Source organism: Natator depressus, chromosome 1 (genome assembly GCF_965152275.1).
Source record: "Natator depressus isolate rNatDep1 chromosome 1, rNatDep2.hap1, whole genome shotgun sequence".
NCBI classification, from domain to species: Eukaryota; Metazoa; Chordata; order Testudines; family Cheloniidae; genus Natator; species Natator depressus.
In genome coordinates this window covers 249,664,862-249,684,256 of record NC_134234.1, presented here as the reverse complement: position 1 = coordinate 249,684,256, position 19,395 = coordinate 249,664,862, and the positions used below count along the sequence as shown (strand labels likewise).

General features: G+C 42.8%; 1 protein-coding gene across 3 annotated transcripts in view; it reads right to left on the bottom strand.

The window, feature by feature from the left end:
* Positions 1–7,178: 7,178 nt before the first annotated feature.
* The window catches only part of CHST11 (carbohydrate sulfotransferase 11), a 233,059-nt gene continuing 220,842 nt past the window's right edge, over positions 7,179–19,395 (bottom strand). For all 3 annotated transcript variants that reach the window (XM_074940925.1, XM_074940934.1, XM_074940944.1), the window contains one exon: positions 7,179–12,463. In XM_074940925.1, the coding sequence (XP_074797026.1) occupies positions 11,609–12,463 (855 nt within the window). In that variant the 3' untranslated portion in view covers positions 7,179–11,608. The remainder of the gene's footprint in view (positions 12,464–19,395) is intronic.

Genomic DNA, 19,395 nt, shown 5'->3' with positions numbered 1-19,395 from the left:
TTCTTGAGCTGTGTCCTTTGAAGTGCTAAAAACCAGAAAGTGCTTTCTAGTGGTTGAGGTGATTGTAACAGTACCTTCCTGGTGACTGATATACCCAATACACACACACACACACTTAAATCTGGTGGTGCCTGCAGTGATGGTTGCTATAAATACCTTCAATAAACGCTTTGTGTTGGTTGAGCTCTTTAAAGCCCTTGTGCCACAAGGTGGTGGGGGGGGGGGGGGAGGAGGGTGTGGTGGTCAGGCAGAGGTTATAGAGCTCCTCTGGGCAAAATGAGCCCCAACCTGATGCATCTGTGAGGCCTGTTGCACCTGGAGAGGGGTGGCTCCTTAAAAGGAAGGTTCCAAGCCCAGAATGGTGTGGTACTCCTAGGGAAGCAGAGCTAGAGCTCCCTGCCCCCACAGAGAAGGGGCTACTTACACAGATAGCTGCTTAAGAGTCTCTGCTGCTTTGGCCCTCTGGAGAGGGTAGAGGGACACCATATTTGCCTTGCATCTCACTGGGTACCCAGTCTGGGCCCCCAACCACTCAAGGGGTTAGGAACCAAGCCCCCTTCAGAGGAACTTTTTGCCTTTTGAAGAGCGTGCCCTTGCTTGGGGGGGCTGCAAGATTATTTTGTTTGCTTAGCTTTTGTTTTGGACTGCTGTTGTGCCTGGGGGGAGGTTATAGGCATAGACCATCTCCTCCTTCTATCTGGGCTTCAGTGCCTGCCCCACTTACACATCCTGGGCATTCTAAGCAGGCATTTTGATAGGATGCTCAGGATGTACCAAGTCCTAAGATGCCAAACCCTGTTTTTCCTTTGTTTGCAAACTGCTTTTCCCATTTCCTCAGTGCTTGGTCCTGTATCACCATGCACCATTGGCTGTTCAGCACTGTAGAAGTGGAATACACCCTCCAATGTATTTCTCCTCAGGGACCTTCTCATGAAGAACTTCTGGTCCACAAAGTTCAATTTCCCCTTTAGATGGGAGCCGTAGAGGAAGTTCTGCAGAACTTAAGAGGGAAGGGTTTCTACTCCCATTATTTCCTAATCCAACAGAGATCTCAGGCTTATTTTAGACCTGCATTAGCTCAACAGCTATCTCCAAAATATAAAGTTTCACATGGTCACCCCGGCATCCATTATTCCCTTTCTGGATCCTGGAGACTGATATGTTGCCCTTGTTTTAAAAGATGCCTATTTTCATGTATCAGTATACCAAGGACACAAAGTTCCTCTGATTTGTAGGGAAGAGCTCACATTACCAATTCACAATGCTTCCATTTGGGCTACCTGCAGCTCCTCGGGTGTTCACAAAATGTATGGCCATGGTAGCAGTGTTCCTCAAGAGACGAGGAGTGCAGCTATACCCTTATCTGCATGACTGGCTAATCAAGGGCCAGTCCAAAGCTCAGGTTATATCCAGTGTTCAGCTTCTTCAGCTTTCAAGGCCTTAGGACTACTGATCAATGCAGACAAGTCTGTCCTTTGCCCAGTACAGAGGATAGAGTTCATAAAGGCTGTGTTGGACTCTACCCAGGCCAGAGCATTCCTCACAGAGTTGAGATTCCAAATCTATTCAATCTCATGTGACAGACCTCAAGATGCATCTGATCACAAAAACCTGAAACTGTATGAGGCTCCTAGGGCACATGGCTTCATGCACCTAGTACAACACACAAGGCTGCACCTCAGACCCCTTCAGACATGGCTGGCCTCAGCGTACTCCTCAAGCTATCTGCATCTGGATGCTGTGCTCTCGATACCTTCGCAGCTTCTAATTTCACTGAATTGGTGGTTGAATCCTCTCAACGTTTGCATAGACGTTCCCTTCTTCTGCCCTCAACCATCCATGACTCTGGTCTCAGATTCATCAGCTCTAGGGGGAGGAGCTCACCTGCGGCCCTCTAAACTCAGGGTCTTTGGTCCTCAACAGCATTTGTTCTTCATATCAGCATCAGAGAGCCCAGGGCGATTCGTCTTGCCTGTCAGGCTTTTCTACCTCATAGCAGGAGGAGAAACCGGTTTGCAATTATGGATAATATCACAGTGAAGTTTTACCTCATCATGCAGGGACGAGCTTGATCATCCTTCCTGTGTCAGGAAGCAATTCACCTATGGGAATTTTGCATAGCCCATTCAATCAACCTTGAGGCCTCTTACCTTCTAAGGGTTCAGAACAAGGTAGCAGATCACCTGAGAGGTCTTTCTCTAGTCACCATGAGTGGTCTCTTTGCCCAGATATAGCCAGATGCATTTTCCAGTAGTAGGGGACTCCCAAAATAGACCTGTTTGCAAACAAGTACAACAGAAAATGTCACCAATTCTGCTGCCTGCAAGGCCACAGTCAGAGTTCCATCACAGATGCCTTCCTGCTGCCCTGAATGAGAAAGCTATGTTATGCTTTTTCCCTAATCCCATTGCTACACATATTAAGGGGGGGCATGGCCCCACCAACACTGGTTCTCCAGTCTTCTGGATCACTCAGTGGTGACTCCAATCTCACTCCCATTACACCCATATTTGATCTCCTAGGACTGTAGTCAGGTGCTCCACCCAAACCTGCAATCCCTTCATTTAACAGCCTGGAAACTCCATGGTTAAATCCCAAGGAACAGGCTTGCTCAGAGCAAGTTCACCAGGTTTTTCTAGCTAGAAGAAAGCCATACATGAGGGCCACCTACCTGTTAAAATGGAAGCGGTTCCCTAACTGGGCTTGTCAAACTGGAGACTCACCGATGCATTTGTCAGTCAAGTATTTGTTGGAAGATCTGCTGCATCAGCTACACCTTGCTGTTTCGATTTCCCCTATCAAGCTTCACCTGCAGCAGTATCAGATTTCCACCCTCATATGGATGGATAATTGTTTTTGTTTTTGTTTCCTAATGACATGATAGTTACTTTCCTTAGAGCCTGGAAAGATTGTACCCTCAACTACAGAAACCCGTTTCCCCTTGGGACTTGAACTTAATTTTGCCTAAACTTATGCGACCACCATTTGAGCTTTTGCATCTTTCCTGGAAGGTGGCTTTCCTAAGTGCTGTCACTTCTTCTGCCAGACCAGTCTCTGAACTGCACACCCTCACATCTGAATCACCATACACAATCGTCTTTAAAAATAAGGTGGACTTATGGCCTCCTCTGAGGTTTCTCTCTAAGGTAGTTTCAGATTTTCATATTAATCAATTTACTTGCCTGTATTTTACTCCAAACCACACACAAATAGGGATGAGCAATGGCTCCACACACTGGACATTAGACAAGCACTGGTGTCCTACATAGACAGGACCAAACCATTTCAGTGATCCACCCAATTGTTCATGGCCGTTGCAGACAAAATGAAAGATCTTCCAATCTACACACAGAGAACTTCATCTTGGATAACTTCTTGTACCCAACACATTATGATTTGGCAGACATGTCTCCTTCAGACAAGCTGACTGTCCACTCTGGAAGTTCCCAAGTATCCTCAAAGGTATTCCTAGAGCAGATCCCTATTCTGGACAGTTACAAAGCAGCAGCCTGGTAGTTGGCGCACACTTTCTCTCCCATTACTCCACCACTTTGTATTCAAGAGAGGATGCCAAATTTGCCTGAGCTGTACCCCAATCTATGTATAGGAACTCCAGTCGCTCTACCTATTTAACTGCTTGGGAGTCACGAAGAGTGCATGTGCAATCGCTTGAAGAAGAAAAAAACTAGTTACTAACCTTTTGTAACAGTTGGTCTTTGAGGTGTGTTGCACGTGTTCATTCCAGGGCCTGCTGTCTTACCCCTCCGCAGCGGAGTTTCTGGAAAGAAGGCACTGAGGGGACTCTGGGTCGGCTGGGCCCTTTAGACCAACACTAATGGCAGCAGATGGCACTTGAGCCACTCTGACAGGTGACACTGAGGGGGAAAAACCATTTCTGGCACCACCAAGAGCGGAATGGACCTGTGCAACACATCTGAAAGTACAACCGTTACGCAAGGTTAGTAACTGTTTTTCTTTTCTGCTCACCTGAACTCTTTAAATATTCATGGTAAATAGGCCCAATGGCCTGTGATGGGATGTTAGATGGGGTGGGATCTGAGTTACTGCAGAGAATTCTTTCCTGGGTATCTGGCTGGTGAATCTTGCCCATATGCTCAGGGTTCAGTTGATCGCCATATTTGGGGTTGGGAAGGAATTTTCCTCCAGGGCAGATTGGAGATTTTTCGCCTTCCTCTGTAGCATGGGGCACGGGTCACTTGCTGGAGGATTCTCTGCTCCTTGAAGTCTTTAAACCATGATTTGAGGACTTCAATAGCTCAGACATAGGTGAGAGGTTTTTTGCAGGAGTGGGTGGGTGAGATTCTGTGGCCTGCATTGTGCAGGAGGTCGGACTAGATGATCATAATGGTCCCTTCTGACCTTAATATCTATGAGTCTATAAACTCACCAAGAACTTTCAGTTGGACTGTTCTTCAGTGTTTTGCTCTAAAGGTGGGTGTTGTGTTGCCGTATGCTCTTAAACAGCTGCTGTGTTTCATCCTGGAAGTAGTTTTGTTTCAGTAGTGGAGTTAGCAATTCTTCTGTAAATATAGGGCCTGGGCCTGCTCCCAGTGAAGCAGGAGAGTTTTGCCAATGGGCTCAGAAGTAAACATACTTTGAGAGTCTTCAGGATGAAGCATGGTCTATCACTGTAGAATGTTAATACATTTCAGACCCCCCAGTGGTACTTCGAGAAACTAAACCAGTCCTGGAAACAGAGGAGGAAGTAGACTGTAGCAGAGGCGACTGAGCTATGGAGCTCGGTTGATACCTGCCTTCAATAGACTTTACCAGTCCTCATTTTAGCCCAGCCCCATGTGTGTCGGGCTATTTGTATTGATTATCGTATGTTGCATTTATTTATTCTCGACAGTAATTTGTAATTAAAACATTTACTACTAGTTCATTAGGGCTAGAAATGTTAAATTGCAGGTGGTGTTATAATTATCATATTAAAGAAACCTAGCACTGCTTTAAGTGGGGTGATGTAAAGCAGGGATGCATTTGCGTGCATTTTCTATTCCTGATCCGGGCCCGCCAATCCTGTCCACATTGCATGTTGTGGGGATGGAGCCTGGCACTGAGCCCAGACATTTGCTGCATGTACTGTCAGTGTAATCTGTCCTTGAGGTGATGTTGCTGGCTTCCATTCAGTGGCCAGACCCTTTGATATTAGAGAAGGAACTTGAAGAATAAATTTGGGAGAGTCAGTTAACTTTAAATAACTACTAGCTGCAGGAATGCGCTAGCATTCACACCAAAAGCCCTTGAGGGCTGAGGGGATGGGTCCATCCATACATTATCAGGAGGCTTAGTTGGATTTCTGATGAAAACTTGCCATACCTTAGGTTGACTCCATTATCTTTTAACACTGAAATGGCTCCCCTCCAGGGAATGTTGTCATGAAGAGGATGTGTGGAATTTATTAACATTAGTTGAAAGTACATTATGCAGTTCTTGTGTGTGCTGTTGGATAGCTACTGCTTTTCACCACAGAAGTGAATTTAAGGCAGTGTGGCCCTCTGTGTATAGTGTAGCTTGCAGAGTGTTCTGAAATGTTCACATCGCTGATACGTTTCCTGTGGTTAAGAAATGCACTTGCTTAATCCCCATTAGTGTTTTCTGTCTGGGTATACGTACACCAGTGGTTCTCAAAGCTGGTCCGCCACTTTTTCAGGGAAAGCCCCTGGCAGGCCGGGCCTGTTTGTTTACCTGCCGCGTCCACAGGTTCAGCTGATCGCGGCTCCCAGTGGCAGCGGTTCGCCGTTCCAGGCCAATGGGAGCTGCAGGAAGCGTCACGGGCCAAGGGACATGCTGGCCGCCCCTCCCGCAGCCCCCATTGGCCTGGAGCAGCGAACTGCGGCCAGTGGGAGCTGCGATCGGCCGAACCTGCGGACGCAGCAGGTAAACAAACCAGTTCAGCCCGCCAGGGGCTTTCCCTGAATAAGCGGCGGACCGGCTTTGAGAACCACTGGTCTACACCACAATTAGATGCCTGGAGCTGGCCCATGCCAGCTAACTCAGGCTTGCGGGGCTCAGGCTGCAGGGCAGTTTCTGGAGGTAGCCCAAGCTCTGGGACCCTCCCATGCTACTGGCCAGGTCCTAGAACCCAGGCTCAAGCCAAGCCCAGAAGTCTACACTGCAATGAAACAGCCCCGGAGTCTGAGCCTGAGCCAGGTTTTAAATTGCAGTGTAGACATGCCTAATGAGTAGTTTCATTGTATGCCATTACACAGTCTCTCAAATACAATAGTTTTAGGAGGCTTTACATTTGGGCTGCTGGCACAGGGTCTTTAGCATACCATCTCTCCCCTCAGCAACGGATGATATAGACCAAAAGTGGGCCTAAGAACAAAGCATTGGCTAACTGTATCTGAAATGTTAGACTTCAAGGTTTCTGTTGTTTAATTTTTCCTTTTGTAGGTGTGGTTTGTTGTGTGCCTTTCCTTTCGGCTAGAAGCCCTGTGTGTTGGTTGAAATGTCAGGACTTTTATCCCCTTCCCACTGCTTTACATCCCTAGGGCCTTCTTCTGATTTAGACTAAGGCCATGTCTACAATATAAACTTTTACTGGCATAGCTGTGTCGGTTAGGGTGTGATCTGTGACCAACCCAGCTGTGCCAGCCAAAGAGCCTAGTACAGATGCAGTTATATCGGCCAAACTATGCATTTAGCAGCATAACTTGTTTTTCTTGGGGGAGCTGGTAAAAGCTTCGTTCACTATGCTACTGGCAAAGTACACTTTCCTGGTAAAGCACTCCTAGGGTAGGATTCAGGTACCAATCTAATTCCTACTGATTTTCTTTACACTGCCAGAATGGCGCAAAGGGCCTTAGTGAAAATGAGAACTGGGCCACGAGCGTGGATCCTTTGTAATGCAATCCCTGGTTTCAGAACCTGTCAGTGTTGAAAACATTGCAGTCCGGCTCTCCTCCCTGGGGGAACTACCTTCACATTACTCCTACCCCTAATTTAGGGGTGAAAACTAATTTAGGCCTTTGCCAACAGCAGCCCTATTTTCCATGCTGGAGACCAAAAGTCTACTTGCAATCTTGAAGGCCAGACTGCAGATCTTTCTAAGAGATTGGCTGTAGCCCAAACACAAGTTATGGGGTTGGTGCAGGAATTAGTGTGTGATTCTATGGTCCGTTATGCACGAGATCTGACTAGATGAGCATCATGGTCCTGTCTGGCATTACTATCCGATACAATTTGTTGCTTACCTCAAAGTGTGTGGGTGGTTTGTTGTTTTTTTTTTGCTTTAAAAACCCCACCCTAATCTGTATATTAGAATGCAAGACAGAAATAAAACACACAGAGAAACTCTTTCTTCAATTTAATTGAAGTTACTTAGAAAAATAATCAGGCTTGAATGGCTTTTTTTCTCTTCAGGGAAAGATTCATGAGCAGTTCACACTTTTGTTGGCAATGTATAAGTTAGCTTTTTTTTTGTTTTATTAATAGTATATTCAGATATGAGGAGATACTTTTCTACAACAAGCCTTCTACTGCATACAAATAGGTAAAAAAAAATCAAACTGCACATCGATGTTAAATTATATATACATGTATTGTGCATGCATGTAAGAAAATAACACTCTCTGTAACAAGAGTAATAGTAAGGACAGTCCCTTTTTGTACCTGAAAAGTGCAGCAGACTACAGTAAAACAGCAGGGGTGAATTTACTTCTAAAAGCACTTTGCTGTTGCAGTGTGTAAGACTTGGTTAGACAGTCTCGGAAAAGGTCTCTCAAAATGTTTCTTAGGAGGCTGAAGCATGGAGGAAGTCAGATTTCTGAGAACTCTAACTAGATGACATTTCATGATGTGGACTAAGTATAGTTTGGAGTCCACAAGCTTACAGGTTTGGATCCACTGTATCTATCAACACTGATAACAACTACCAGAGCATGAAGACATGGACTCAGGATTTGTATGTACTGTTTGGGATCAACATTGTGTACTTAGTTTTATACTCTCATTTTTCAGCTGTGGCCACTTTGCCCTGCTCCCTCTGAAACTGCAAGCCTTGGGCAGGCATGGATTTTCTCGCCCCCACCAATGGCCCTGTTGGCCTGACTGAAACTGCTTCCCCCCCACCAAAATATTTAAGTCAAACTACACTTATGGAACCTCTGTTCTGTGAAGTTTGCATTGGTCTTAACAAATATTAGTTGAGAGTGGTGTGGTAGTGGAATTAAGGATCAGAACAGTTGACAACTCTACTTTCACTGGTACCTTATGGAGGAACTAATAGCATTACTCTAAAAGGCTTCTTGAGACAAGATAAATGGTTGTGAGGCAAGGGCTAGGGGCCTAGTCCTAGTCCTAGCTCTGCCATATGGATGCTCTGAATTCCACTGCTGGACTCAATCTTTAACCTTGGGTTTGGGAAATTGTGGGAGAAAAAGAGAAATCTTGTTTTCTGCCAGTCTTTTCACTGTGAAAGGATGGTGCCTTTTTGACTATGTAGGAAGATCCTCAGAGCCGTAACTCTATGGGTTCAGGCAAAAGCAAATTTGGCTCAGTCAAATCAATTCAGCCCGTAGTTTTAAGTAGATCCTCTTGTTTAGTCCCAATTAGGAAGCAGGATGTTACCATAGTTTATTTGTCAATTGTTTTTTTAAAAACTTGTTCCACCTTATTTAAATCAACACCCTGTGATAATCTAGGCCCAAGACTTTCAAGAACAAAAAGCAATTCTGGGTGCCCCATGTGAGACACCTTTTATGAGGATTTTCAGAAGTGCTGAGCATCTGCCTTCTGAGATCAGGCTTTCTTAAAGTGCCTCAATTTAGGCATCCGAATCCCCAGCTGCAGTTGAAAAGCTTGGTTCTTTAAATAGGATGCAATTTCCTCATTTTCCAGACTCCTTCACCAAGTGCTTTTTACCAAAAACCATGACATAAAACGTGTCCACAAAACAGTCAAATGAAAAAGAATATATAAGAACAGATGAAATTGTGGTGATGACAAGGGATGAGTAAAAACAAAAAGACAGGGGGAAAGTGCATCATTCCTTAGTTTTTAAAAATGTACTGATCAGCATTTTCTCTTCCATGACAATTTTAAAATAACGTCCTGTAGAGGGGGGGGGAAAGACCCAATGGATGATAGAGAAAATTGGACCAAAATACTAATACTGCCAGGCACAACTGTGAGCAAGCAGATACAATCTATAAATAACTTGTAGAAAAAATCCACCATCAGTGTAGATGGGGTTTTAAAAGAGCAAATATATAACCATTGAACTACATAATAAAAGAAAGACAGGGCACACACTGTGATAGGCACTTGCACCAGATCCTCACACAATGTCCAAGACAAAACTGCTTTCAAGTAAAAAATGAGTAGGCAGTCAGAAGCCACTTAGGAATTCATAAATTCAAACAGCCAATTGCATACTATCTAGCCCTGCTGCTATCCTCTCTCCCAAATAATATCTGGGTTTTATATATAGAATGTCCATTTTAGAACTGACAAGAGGGGGGCTGGGTTTTTTAAAGGCCAAATTTCAGCTGTGAAAGTATGGTAGTTGCTTCTTGTTAGCTTTGTTACTTTGTCCTTTGTCTTTATCTGAGATTTTTGTCCAGCAATAGCTTTGCAAAATAAGACCAAGTCCTATTTCCTCGAAGGCCTAGTCACCTTTAAAAGTCAACAATGTCTGTGTGGGTCCTGGTGCCTGACAATTGTAAATCTGTGTAATTACAGGGTCTAACCCAGAGACTGATAAATTGGATCAAAAGCAGAGCTGTTTTATCTAACCTCCTCACAACTGTTTGAACTTTGGGAATTTGATTATAGTGAGAGATGGATATGGACAACTCGAAGTAAAAAAAGCATCACATGTAGGCTCCTAAACCACATAGGCACCTCTGAAAGTTTTTTACCCATCACTTTGTTTTTTTGCAAAACAAAATCCCAGCCCAATGAATGTTTGCAAAAATCAATAGCAATCTTTGATTTTGTAAAATATTACCATAAAGGCTATAGAATCTAGACTGTCACTTTGACAAGTAAAATGTACTTTATCAACATCTGATTCTGACATATTCCTCTGTTCCATTTTCAGCTACAGGAAAATAAGCCAGAAGAAAGTGGTAAAGCAATGTATTGAATTAGTTCACTCTGCTGCCTCTCCAGGTCAAGACAGCTCGGTAGTGAGTGCATAATATTTCATAAACAGCATGCCCACTGCCATCTTAGTTGTAGATCCCATTACATCCAACGCAGATAAAATTAAACAAATTTTGCAGTTGGAGAAGTCTGTATTCTTCTCACTGTGTTTGCTGATAGGACTAGATTAGAATACCATTTTTTCTTATTTATAGTGACTAAATTATCCATACTTTGTTTATTTTGTTATCTGGAGAATGTTTTGAACAATCTACTCCTCCTAGCACAATATGCCATTTCAACAAACATTATACACTGAGCAACTGCTACTGAAACATTCCCCTTACATCAAAGGGTCATGTTCTCATACTAGACTTAGCTCAGGTGCGATATTAAACTGCTGGAAATTAGAAACACGCTCACCAATGGTGTTTAATATTGACTAATAAATGGAAAACAACACTACCCCTGGAGGTGAGAGGCCATGAAACCAACATGTATTAAGGAAACAGGAGTTCTTTTATTGCCCCGTATGCTCAGATCAATACGAAGGTGATCTTTTTGGATGCCTATATAGTTTATACAAACTTATTATTGCCAAGATTCTCTGAAGTGACTAATGAGTTTGGGTGCCCAAAGTGAGATCGTTTAAAAGGGCCTGACTTTTTAGGAAGTCTTAAGCACCCACTCGCTGAAATCAGGCCTCCATTAAGGTGGCTCAGGTTGGGCATTCAAAATCTCAAGTTAGTTTTGAAACTCTTGGCCCATATTTTGTTGGTATGTAATATGGACAAATCCCTGTCAGCATTCATTGGGCTGACAGGCTTGGAAATGCCAGGCACTGCGACACAAACAATATTGGTGATATTACCATGTCCAGATAAGAAAAATGTATGCTTGCTTTCTTCAAGGGATACATTCAATTTCTTTTAGTCCTGGATTTTAACTATTGTGTGTAACAAAATGTGTTTCATGTTTTTCTTTCAGGTATGGGAAGATAACTTTCTAATTTTGCTTTAAGTGCAGAATCACCTTGGAAGAAATTATTTCTACTAGGGTTTCCAAAACATACGGCTAGTAACAATAAACTAATAAATTCAGCTGAGGAAAGCATAAACCAGATTCCCTTTGTCCAAATATTGTCGTATTTCTGCTGCTAAAGTGAAACCTACCAAGAGACCATGTTTTAAATAAGTATAAATAACATTAATTAGAATTTGTTGAATGCAAAGATAAATGAAATTCACCAGAACACAATTAACGTTTATAAACAGTGTAGCAGTAATATTCATTTCTAAAGCAAGATCGTCACCATCCTGTTACCCCGCAAAGAGAACTGTCCTTTCTTACAGATGATTTAAATAATTTCGACTGTGCTGCTCGCAGCATCATTCAAAAAGAAAATATTAATTTACAAAATAACAATTCTCCATATTTATTATGACAAATAAAAATCTTAAATAAAACAGGCTTTCGTTCTTCCTTCTCCCCCTCATTCCGGTTTCAGGTAGCTTGGCACTGAGTAATTGAACATTAAAAAATCAAGTTTGTAGACTTCGTACAGCTGTGTTTGGTGTTCTGAGCTGATGTTCTGGAAGAACTCTGTGGTCATTTCATCAGTAGTTCTCGTAGACTTTGCATAGGTGGGGAACTTCAGGTAGCTGCCTACTCCTGCAAGTTGAAGGATGTAATTGGAATCATCTTCAAGTGTCTCATACTTTCCTATGAGGTCATAATGGATATGGCAGGGGTGACAGAGGGAGTAGACAGTTTGCCAGTGCTCATTGAAAGGTTCTTCTCTTTGGGTATGTGGGTCAATGAGATATGCCACAAACTCCTCGAATTTCACGTCGTCACCTTTACGCAGAGCCTCCTGGGTGGCATTTTTCCTTTGGCGCCTCACAATTTTGGTACCGTATCTCTTGTGAAAGGAGGTGTTGTACTTCTGGGTGAACTTGTTCCTGTAGGCTGACACCAGTCTCTCAAAAGGCTCGCGGACAAACAGGAACTTCATGTAGTTTTTTAAACGGTGGTTGATCTCTGGAATGCTGTACTGGTTGAGGGTCTTCAGGTTTGAGGATATATGGGCTTCATTGGCTGGTATTTCCATGGGGTCACTGTATTTGCCCCTTCCTGTCAAGACCATCATGATTCTCTTCCAGTTTGTACAGGCCACTTTGGGCACATAACAATAGATCATTTCATGATCTTCATCCACCACCAAATGTTTGAGATCGTTGGGTGTCAGCACACGGCGTTTCCTGCTAGACATGCTGTTGGCTCGACATGTATCTGTGACTTGGTCTCTCCTAATCTGATGAAGGATTGCTGTATTAGACAACTCCAACTGGAAAGAAAACATAGATACAAATAATTCAGTACACATGGGAAATTCTTGTTGCTTTTTTACTTACTAGGTTAATCCCCACTGCTCCATTTGTAGAAAAACAGACCATTGCAAGCACCATATTTGAAAGACTTAATTCTTTGGCTGAATGCAGTAATTCCAAAGTTGCAGGATAGCCTTTTGCCTCCAAATTTCTTGATTTGAGCTGGTACCAATGTGGTCATTAATATTTTACTGCTTTCCCCTTCGGCAAGGGACTGTGCAATCCTATGTTTCTTGGCAGCACATTTATTTGCCATGCAATTTTCCTGAAATATTTTTTTCTTAGATATAGAAAAAGAATCTCTTCTGACCACTGCAGTCAGACTCATTTCTAGAGAAGTACAGAACCCAGCCTGACCTTTACTGCTGAGACATGTCTGGAGAACACCATTGTCAGACAGTTTGCCAAAACGAAAACAGCATGTGATCTTGTTGCAGATGTCTTTCACACTACAGAATTAATCATCTCAGCTCATTTCTTGGTTATGACCTTGTCATGTGAAATAAAACCCAGGGAGATGTCTGCTTTTCCAAGGAGAGTAGTCACTGAAGTGGTATCTCGAGGAGCAGGAAGAGAATTCTAACTATAACTTCCCGCCTATTGATTTGTGTTTAGTAGAGAGTGGTGAAGAGTATGCAGCCTTTTAACACACTAGTACTGCGAACACGTTACCCTTTATTATTTTGTTAAGTATCTTAATTTTTTAACGGCTGTGGGCAGAGTTTTGTTGTGGGTTATTGATGGGGCTAGCTGCTATTGTCAATTAACTTATGTCATACACATAGAATGCTATTAGGTGCCTTTCTGGCATATTTAGAAGGAATATCCATCTGAAGATTTCATAGAGCTTTACAAATCCTAATTAACTGAGCCTCCCAATGCCCTCCCCTCCCCGCGCTCTACTGTAGTTACGTATTAATATCTCTATTTTACAGATGGGAGAAATACAAGACACTTGGGTTAAGCACTGAAATCTCACCCAGCTCACAGATGCCTAACTCCATTGGCAGTCGGCACCTAATTCCCGTAGGTGCTTTAGAAAATCCCGCTCAGTGACATTAATGCTTTAGGGTATGTCTACATGGCAATCAGGAGGTGTAACTGCAGCAGGCATTGACATACCCAAGCTAACTTGAATAATAGCGGTAGTAAAGCCATGGCAGAACAAGTGGCTGCACAGGCTAGCCCACCTGCCCACGACACAGGGCACAGGCTTGAGTGGCCACTGTCTGTGCATGTCTACGCATGCTGGAATCACAGCTCCCGATTGCAGTGTAGACATACTCTTAGTTCAACTAAACCAGTGCTAGTTTGGATCTATGTCAGTTTAACTAAATTGATGTAGCTGGTGCAATTCCCTTTAGATTGGTTTAGGAGTGGGGGCTTTTTTTTTTTTTTTTTTTTTTTTTTTTTTTTTTTGCAGTTTAGTTCCTAGTCAATTTTATTATAGGTTGAACTAGGCTTGCTTTATCTGATCACCCTTACAGGTTAAAAATCATACCTTTCATTTAAATGGGTGCTGCTCTGCATAGTACAACAGTGTTGTCAATTCTTGCGACTTTACTACAAGTTTTACAAACTTTGGTACTTATATTGACACCCCGGTTCCTGGCGTTATGCGTGAGATTCTCAGCTTTCATTAAAAACATATCTAGCCTTCATGGTTGGGGAGAAAAGTTTGAAAATGTGACCCAAATGCAACCTAAAGGTTAAAAAAAAAATAATCAGAAGGCCAATAACTTGACTTTTGGCTGAATCATGAGAATATTTTTAACATTGAATATTTGGGGGTGGTGATACTGTTGTATACAAGGCCTAGCTGGTGAAACTCTCCCCAGTGCAGAAGGCCAGCACAAAGGACACAGTTAGGCTTCAGTGGTGCATAAGCTAAATGGTGAATGGGCCTTATGCTAGCTCTCTGCATAGGGGAGAATTTCCCTCCCTCTGAATTGCTGCAGGTTGGAGAGGAAAGCTGTGCCACAGTCGGGACTGGAGCTCCGATTTGGTACGTCCCAAACTTTTTGCATTTAAGGCCCAGTTGAGCAAAGCATTCACATATTTGCTTAAGTCCCATTTAAGCTAGACAGACTCCTAAATAAAAGAACTATTTAAAAGTCCAACTAAACCTCCTGTTTTTGAAAAACTTGACCCACACTGTTAATGTGAGAAGGTCTGGCTCAATGTCCCTGGTTAAGCATGTGCTTAAGGGCTTTGCTGAACAGGAATGGATTTAAGCATCAGGGCCTAACTTTGGCACAAGTATATTTAGCCTCTGCAAATGTAAATACATAAGGAGAGAGAAAATTACTGCTTTTTGCTAGAAAGACCATCCTAGCTACTGCAGGACAAGGTAACTTTCTCAGAGTTGATCATGTCATTCGGGTGACCCTACACTGCAATTCCAGTTGCTAGGACATTATTACATTTACACAGTGAATTTCACCCTGAAGGATCCCCAAGCACCACTGAAATGCTGTCACCTTTGCAACATGGGTGGTGGCAACAACAGGCATACGGCATGCTCCACAACAATGGGGAAAGGAGGGGCAACCTCCTCAGGCGACCCACGTGTTTCAAAAATAGGAGGTATGGACGGGCTTCTAAATCCCTATTCGGGCACCTTAAGTGGCCTGTTTTCCCCCCCAAGTGCTGAGCCACTGAGATTAGTGGGACCTGCTGCGTGCTTGCCGCTTTTGAAAAGCAGACCGCTCATTTTGTTGACTAAATGGGGATTTAGGAGCCTAACCTCCTACTTCTGCAAGGCTTGGACCTGATTAATATGTCAATGTTTGAACATTTAAGTGCAGCTGGTGACCCGCTTACAGAGTACTATGGAATCTTTAGTGTCTATGGAGAGGAGACAAGCTGGTTTTGTGATTCATTTAAAATATTAATGATCAAGCAAACAACTATTTAAATATTTCAATTGTTTTATTACAGGAAAAAATCCCGGGTTTGCAAAAAATTACAGAACTAGGTAGGAGACTGTTGTTCTAATCCTAGCCCTCCTAACCCACTGTGTGACTTGGGCAAGTCACTTCACTTCACTTCTCTGCCCCTGTTTCTTCTCCTACCCTTTGTATTATCTGTTCAGATTTTCAGATGTCAGCCAGAGACTGGCCCTGGCCCCTGCCCTGTGTGTCTGGACAGTGCCTAGCACAATGGGTCTCTGATATTCATTGGGGTCACCAGGTATTACTGTAATACAAATAAAATGGAAACCAGCCATTCTACCTTCTTTGCCTCTTTCCCAGAGTTTTAATCCATACACAATGGCCTAACACAAGCAGTGCAGACAATCTGGATCATCTCCCGTGTGTGGCATTCCTCTGAATGTTGGCCAGGCGCATTTAAAGTGCAGTTTGATGTTACAGTCCTGGAGATGGGAAGAACATTCTACAGTTGGCTTCCCATGTCCTATGGAAGTCGACTAGCAGGGAATTTGTACGTAGGATGTCTAAATGCTGTTGTCCAGGATCACACTGCTGTTTAAAGAAAATGTCTTTTCTGAGGGTAGGGGGGAAAGAAATAAGAAATTCAACAGTTGAAACTGGTACTCTCTTCACAAACCTACAGGAGCAACATTATCCATTAAATTAACTGGAGTTACACAAGGGATTAATTTTGTCCATGGTACTGAACAAAACACTGCTCTTCATATAGGTAGAAACACCCCTGTTTTAGTTAATGGCAGAATTGACTTCCGTTGACAGCAGTAGGAGCAGGATAGGGCCCAGCACCTTATTTTACTTCCAGATTCAGAACAACTTCTAAAGTTTGCAATATTCTAATATGTGTGTTTTCTTGTGGCTCTGTTTTTGGACTACATAGAGGAATTACTGGGAGATGTTCCATGGCCTGTGTTATATAGGAAATCAGTGAAGATGATGTAATGGTCTCTTCTGGCCTTAAAATTTATGAATAAATCTTTGCAGTGCTATACTTTGCACTTCCCCTTCTATATAATTAGTCCTAGAGTTTCTCCTCTCAGGGCATATGCACATTACCATTAATGGGAATTTCATATATCCAGGCAAAAGAGAATAATGTCCCATTTTGGTTTGCAACTAAACTGGGTTGCCCACCATTGAATTCACTCCTTAAAGGGCACATTCCAAATTGGTGCTTATTGTGCCTTTTGCTCTTTCAATATGAAGAAACTACCTGAGCACAGTTAGGTCCCAATTACCACATAGACTAAAAAGACACAAACATGTCAGGCCTAGCTACATATATACCACTGCTCTGGGTCTGGCGGCTTCTAAACCACAGAACACAATGAGCACCACTAGAGGGCTCACTAACTATTTAAAAACCCACTCTATTTAAGAAAAAGAACAGGAGGACTTGTGGCATCTTAGAGACTAACAAATTTATTTGAGCATAAGCTTTCGTGAGCTACAGCTCACTTCACCAGATGCATTCAGTGGAAAATGATGAAGTGAGCTGTAGCTCACGAAAGCTTATGCTCAAATAAATTTGTTAGTCTCTAAGATGCCACAAGTCCTCCTGTTCTTTTTGCAGATACAGACTAACACGGCTGCTACTCTGAAACCACTCTATTTAATATACACTCTACAGCACTTGAACTATTCAGCCATCCCCAGAGCATGGAAGATAATCAACACCTTGCAGAAGACCTGCGACTGGGAGCTTCACTGTAGACTTTTGCCTACTGGGTCAGACTTCTTGAAGAGTGCACTAACTTCACTGCTGATGCATGGTGGTGTAACTGCGGTGAAATCAATAGTTGTGCTACCTTTCATAGATATTAAGGTCAGAAGGGACCATTATGATCATCTAGTCTGACCTCCTGCACAACGCAGGCCACAGAATCTCACCCACCCACTCCTGCGATAAACCTCTCACCTATGTCTGAGCTATTGAAGTCCTCAAACCATGGTTTAAAGACTTCAAGGAGCAGAGAATCCCCCAGCAAGTGACCTATGCCCTATGCTACAGAGGAAGGTGAAAAACCTCCAGGGCCTCTTCCAATCTGCCCTGGAGGAAAATTCCTTCCCAACCCCAAATATGGCGATCAACTGAACCCTGAGCATATGGGCAAGATTCACCAGCCAGATACCCAAGAAAGAATTCTCTGTAGTAACTCAGATCCCACCCCATCTAACATCCCATCACAGGCCATTGGGCCTATTTACCATGAATGTTTAAAGATCAATTAATTGCCAAAATCATGTTATCCCATCATACCATCTCCATAAACCTATCAAGTTTAATCTTGAAGCCAGATAGGTCTTTTGCCCCCACTGCTTCCCTTGGAAGGCTATTCCAGAACTTCAATCCTCTGATGGTCAGAAACATTCGTCTAATTTCAAGTCTAAACTTCCTCATGGTCAGTTTATATCCATTTGTTCTTGTGTCCACATTGGTACTGAGCTTAAATAATTCCTCTCCCTCTCCAGTATTTATCCCTCTGATTTATTTATAGAGAGCAATCATATCTCCCCTCAACCTTCTTTTGGTTAGGCTAAACAAGCCAAGCTCCTTGAGTCTCCTTTCATAAGACAGGTTTTCCATTCCTCGGATTATCCTAGTAGCCCTTCTCTGTACCTGTTCCAGTTTGAATTCTTAAATCCTTTAAATCCGTCTTAAACATGGGAGACCAAAACTGCACACATTATTCCAGATGAGGTCTCACCAGTGCCTTGTATAACGGTACTAAAACCTCCTTATCTCTACTGGAAATACCTCACCTGAGGCATCCCAAGACCACATTAGCTTTTTTCATGGCCATATCACATTGGCAGGTCATAGTCATTCTGTGATCAACCAATATTCCAAGGTCCTTCTCCTCCTCCCTTACTTCTAATTGATGCGTCCCCAGCTTCTATCTAAAATTCTTGTTATTAATCCCTAAATGCATGACCTTACACTTCTCACTATTAAATTTCATCCTATTACTATTACTCCAGTTTACAAGGTCATCCAGATCCTCCTGTAGGATATCCCGGTCTCTCTAAATTGGCAATACCTCCCAGCTTAGTATCATCCGCAAACTTTATTAGCACACTCCCACTTTTTGTGCCGAGGTCAGTAATAAAAAGATTAAATAAGATTGGTCCCAAAATTGATCCCTGAGGAACTCCACTGGTAACCTCCCTCCAGCCTGACAGTTCACCTTTCAGTATGACCTGCTGTAGTCTCCCTGTTAACCAATTCCTTATCCATCTTTCAATTTTCATATTGATCCCCATCTTTTCCAATTTAACTAATAATTCCCCCTGTGGCACGGTATCAAATGCCTTACTGAAATCTAGGTAAATTAGATCCACTGCGTTTCCTTTGTCTAAAAAATCTGTTACTTTCTCAAAGAAGGAGATCAGGTTGGTTTGGCACGATCTACCTTTTGTGAAACCATGTTGTATTTTGTCCCATTTACCATTGACCTCAATATCCTTAACTACTTTCTCCTTCAAAATTTTTTTCAAGACCTTGCATACTACAGATATCAAACTAACAGGCCTGTAGTTACCCGGATTACTTTTTTTCCCTTTCTTAAAAATAGGAACTATGTTCGCAATTCTCCAATCGTACTGTACAACCCCTGAGTTTACAGATTTATTAAAAATTCTTGCTAATGGGCTTGCAATTTCATGTGCCAATTCCTTTAATATTCTTGGATGACTATTTAATATTCTTGGGCCCCCCGATTTAGTCCCATTAAGCTGTTTGAGTTTCACTTCTACCTCAGATATGGTAATATCTACCTCCATATCCTCATTCCCGTTTGTCATGCAACCATTATCCCTAAGATCCTCATTAGCCTTATTAAAGACTGAGGCAAAGTGAAGCAGGTGCATTGTTCTTGGCATTTATAGGCAGGTTCGCTCCCCACTAGTGAAGCAAATGCTCTTCGATGGCTGACCCA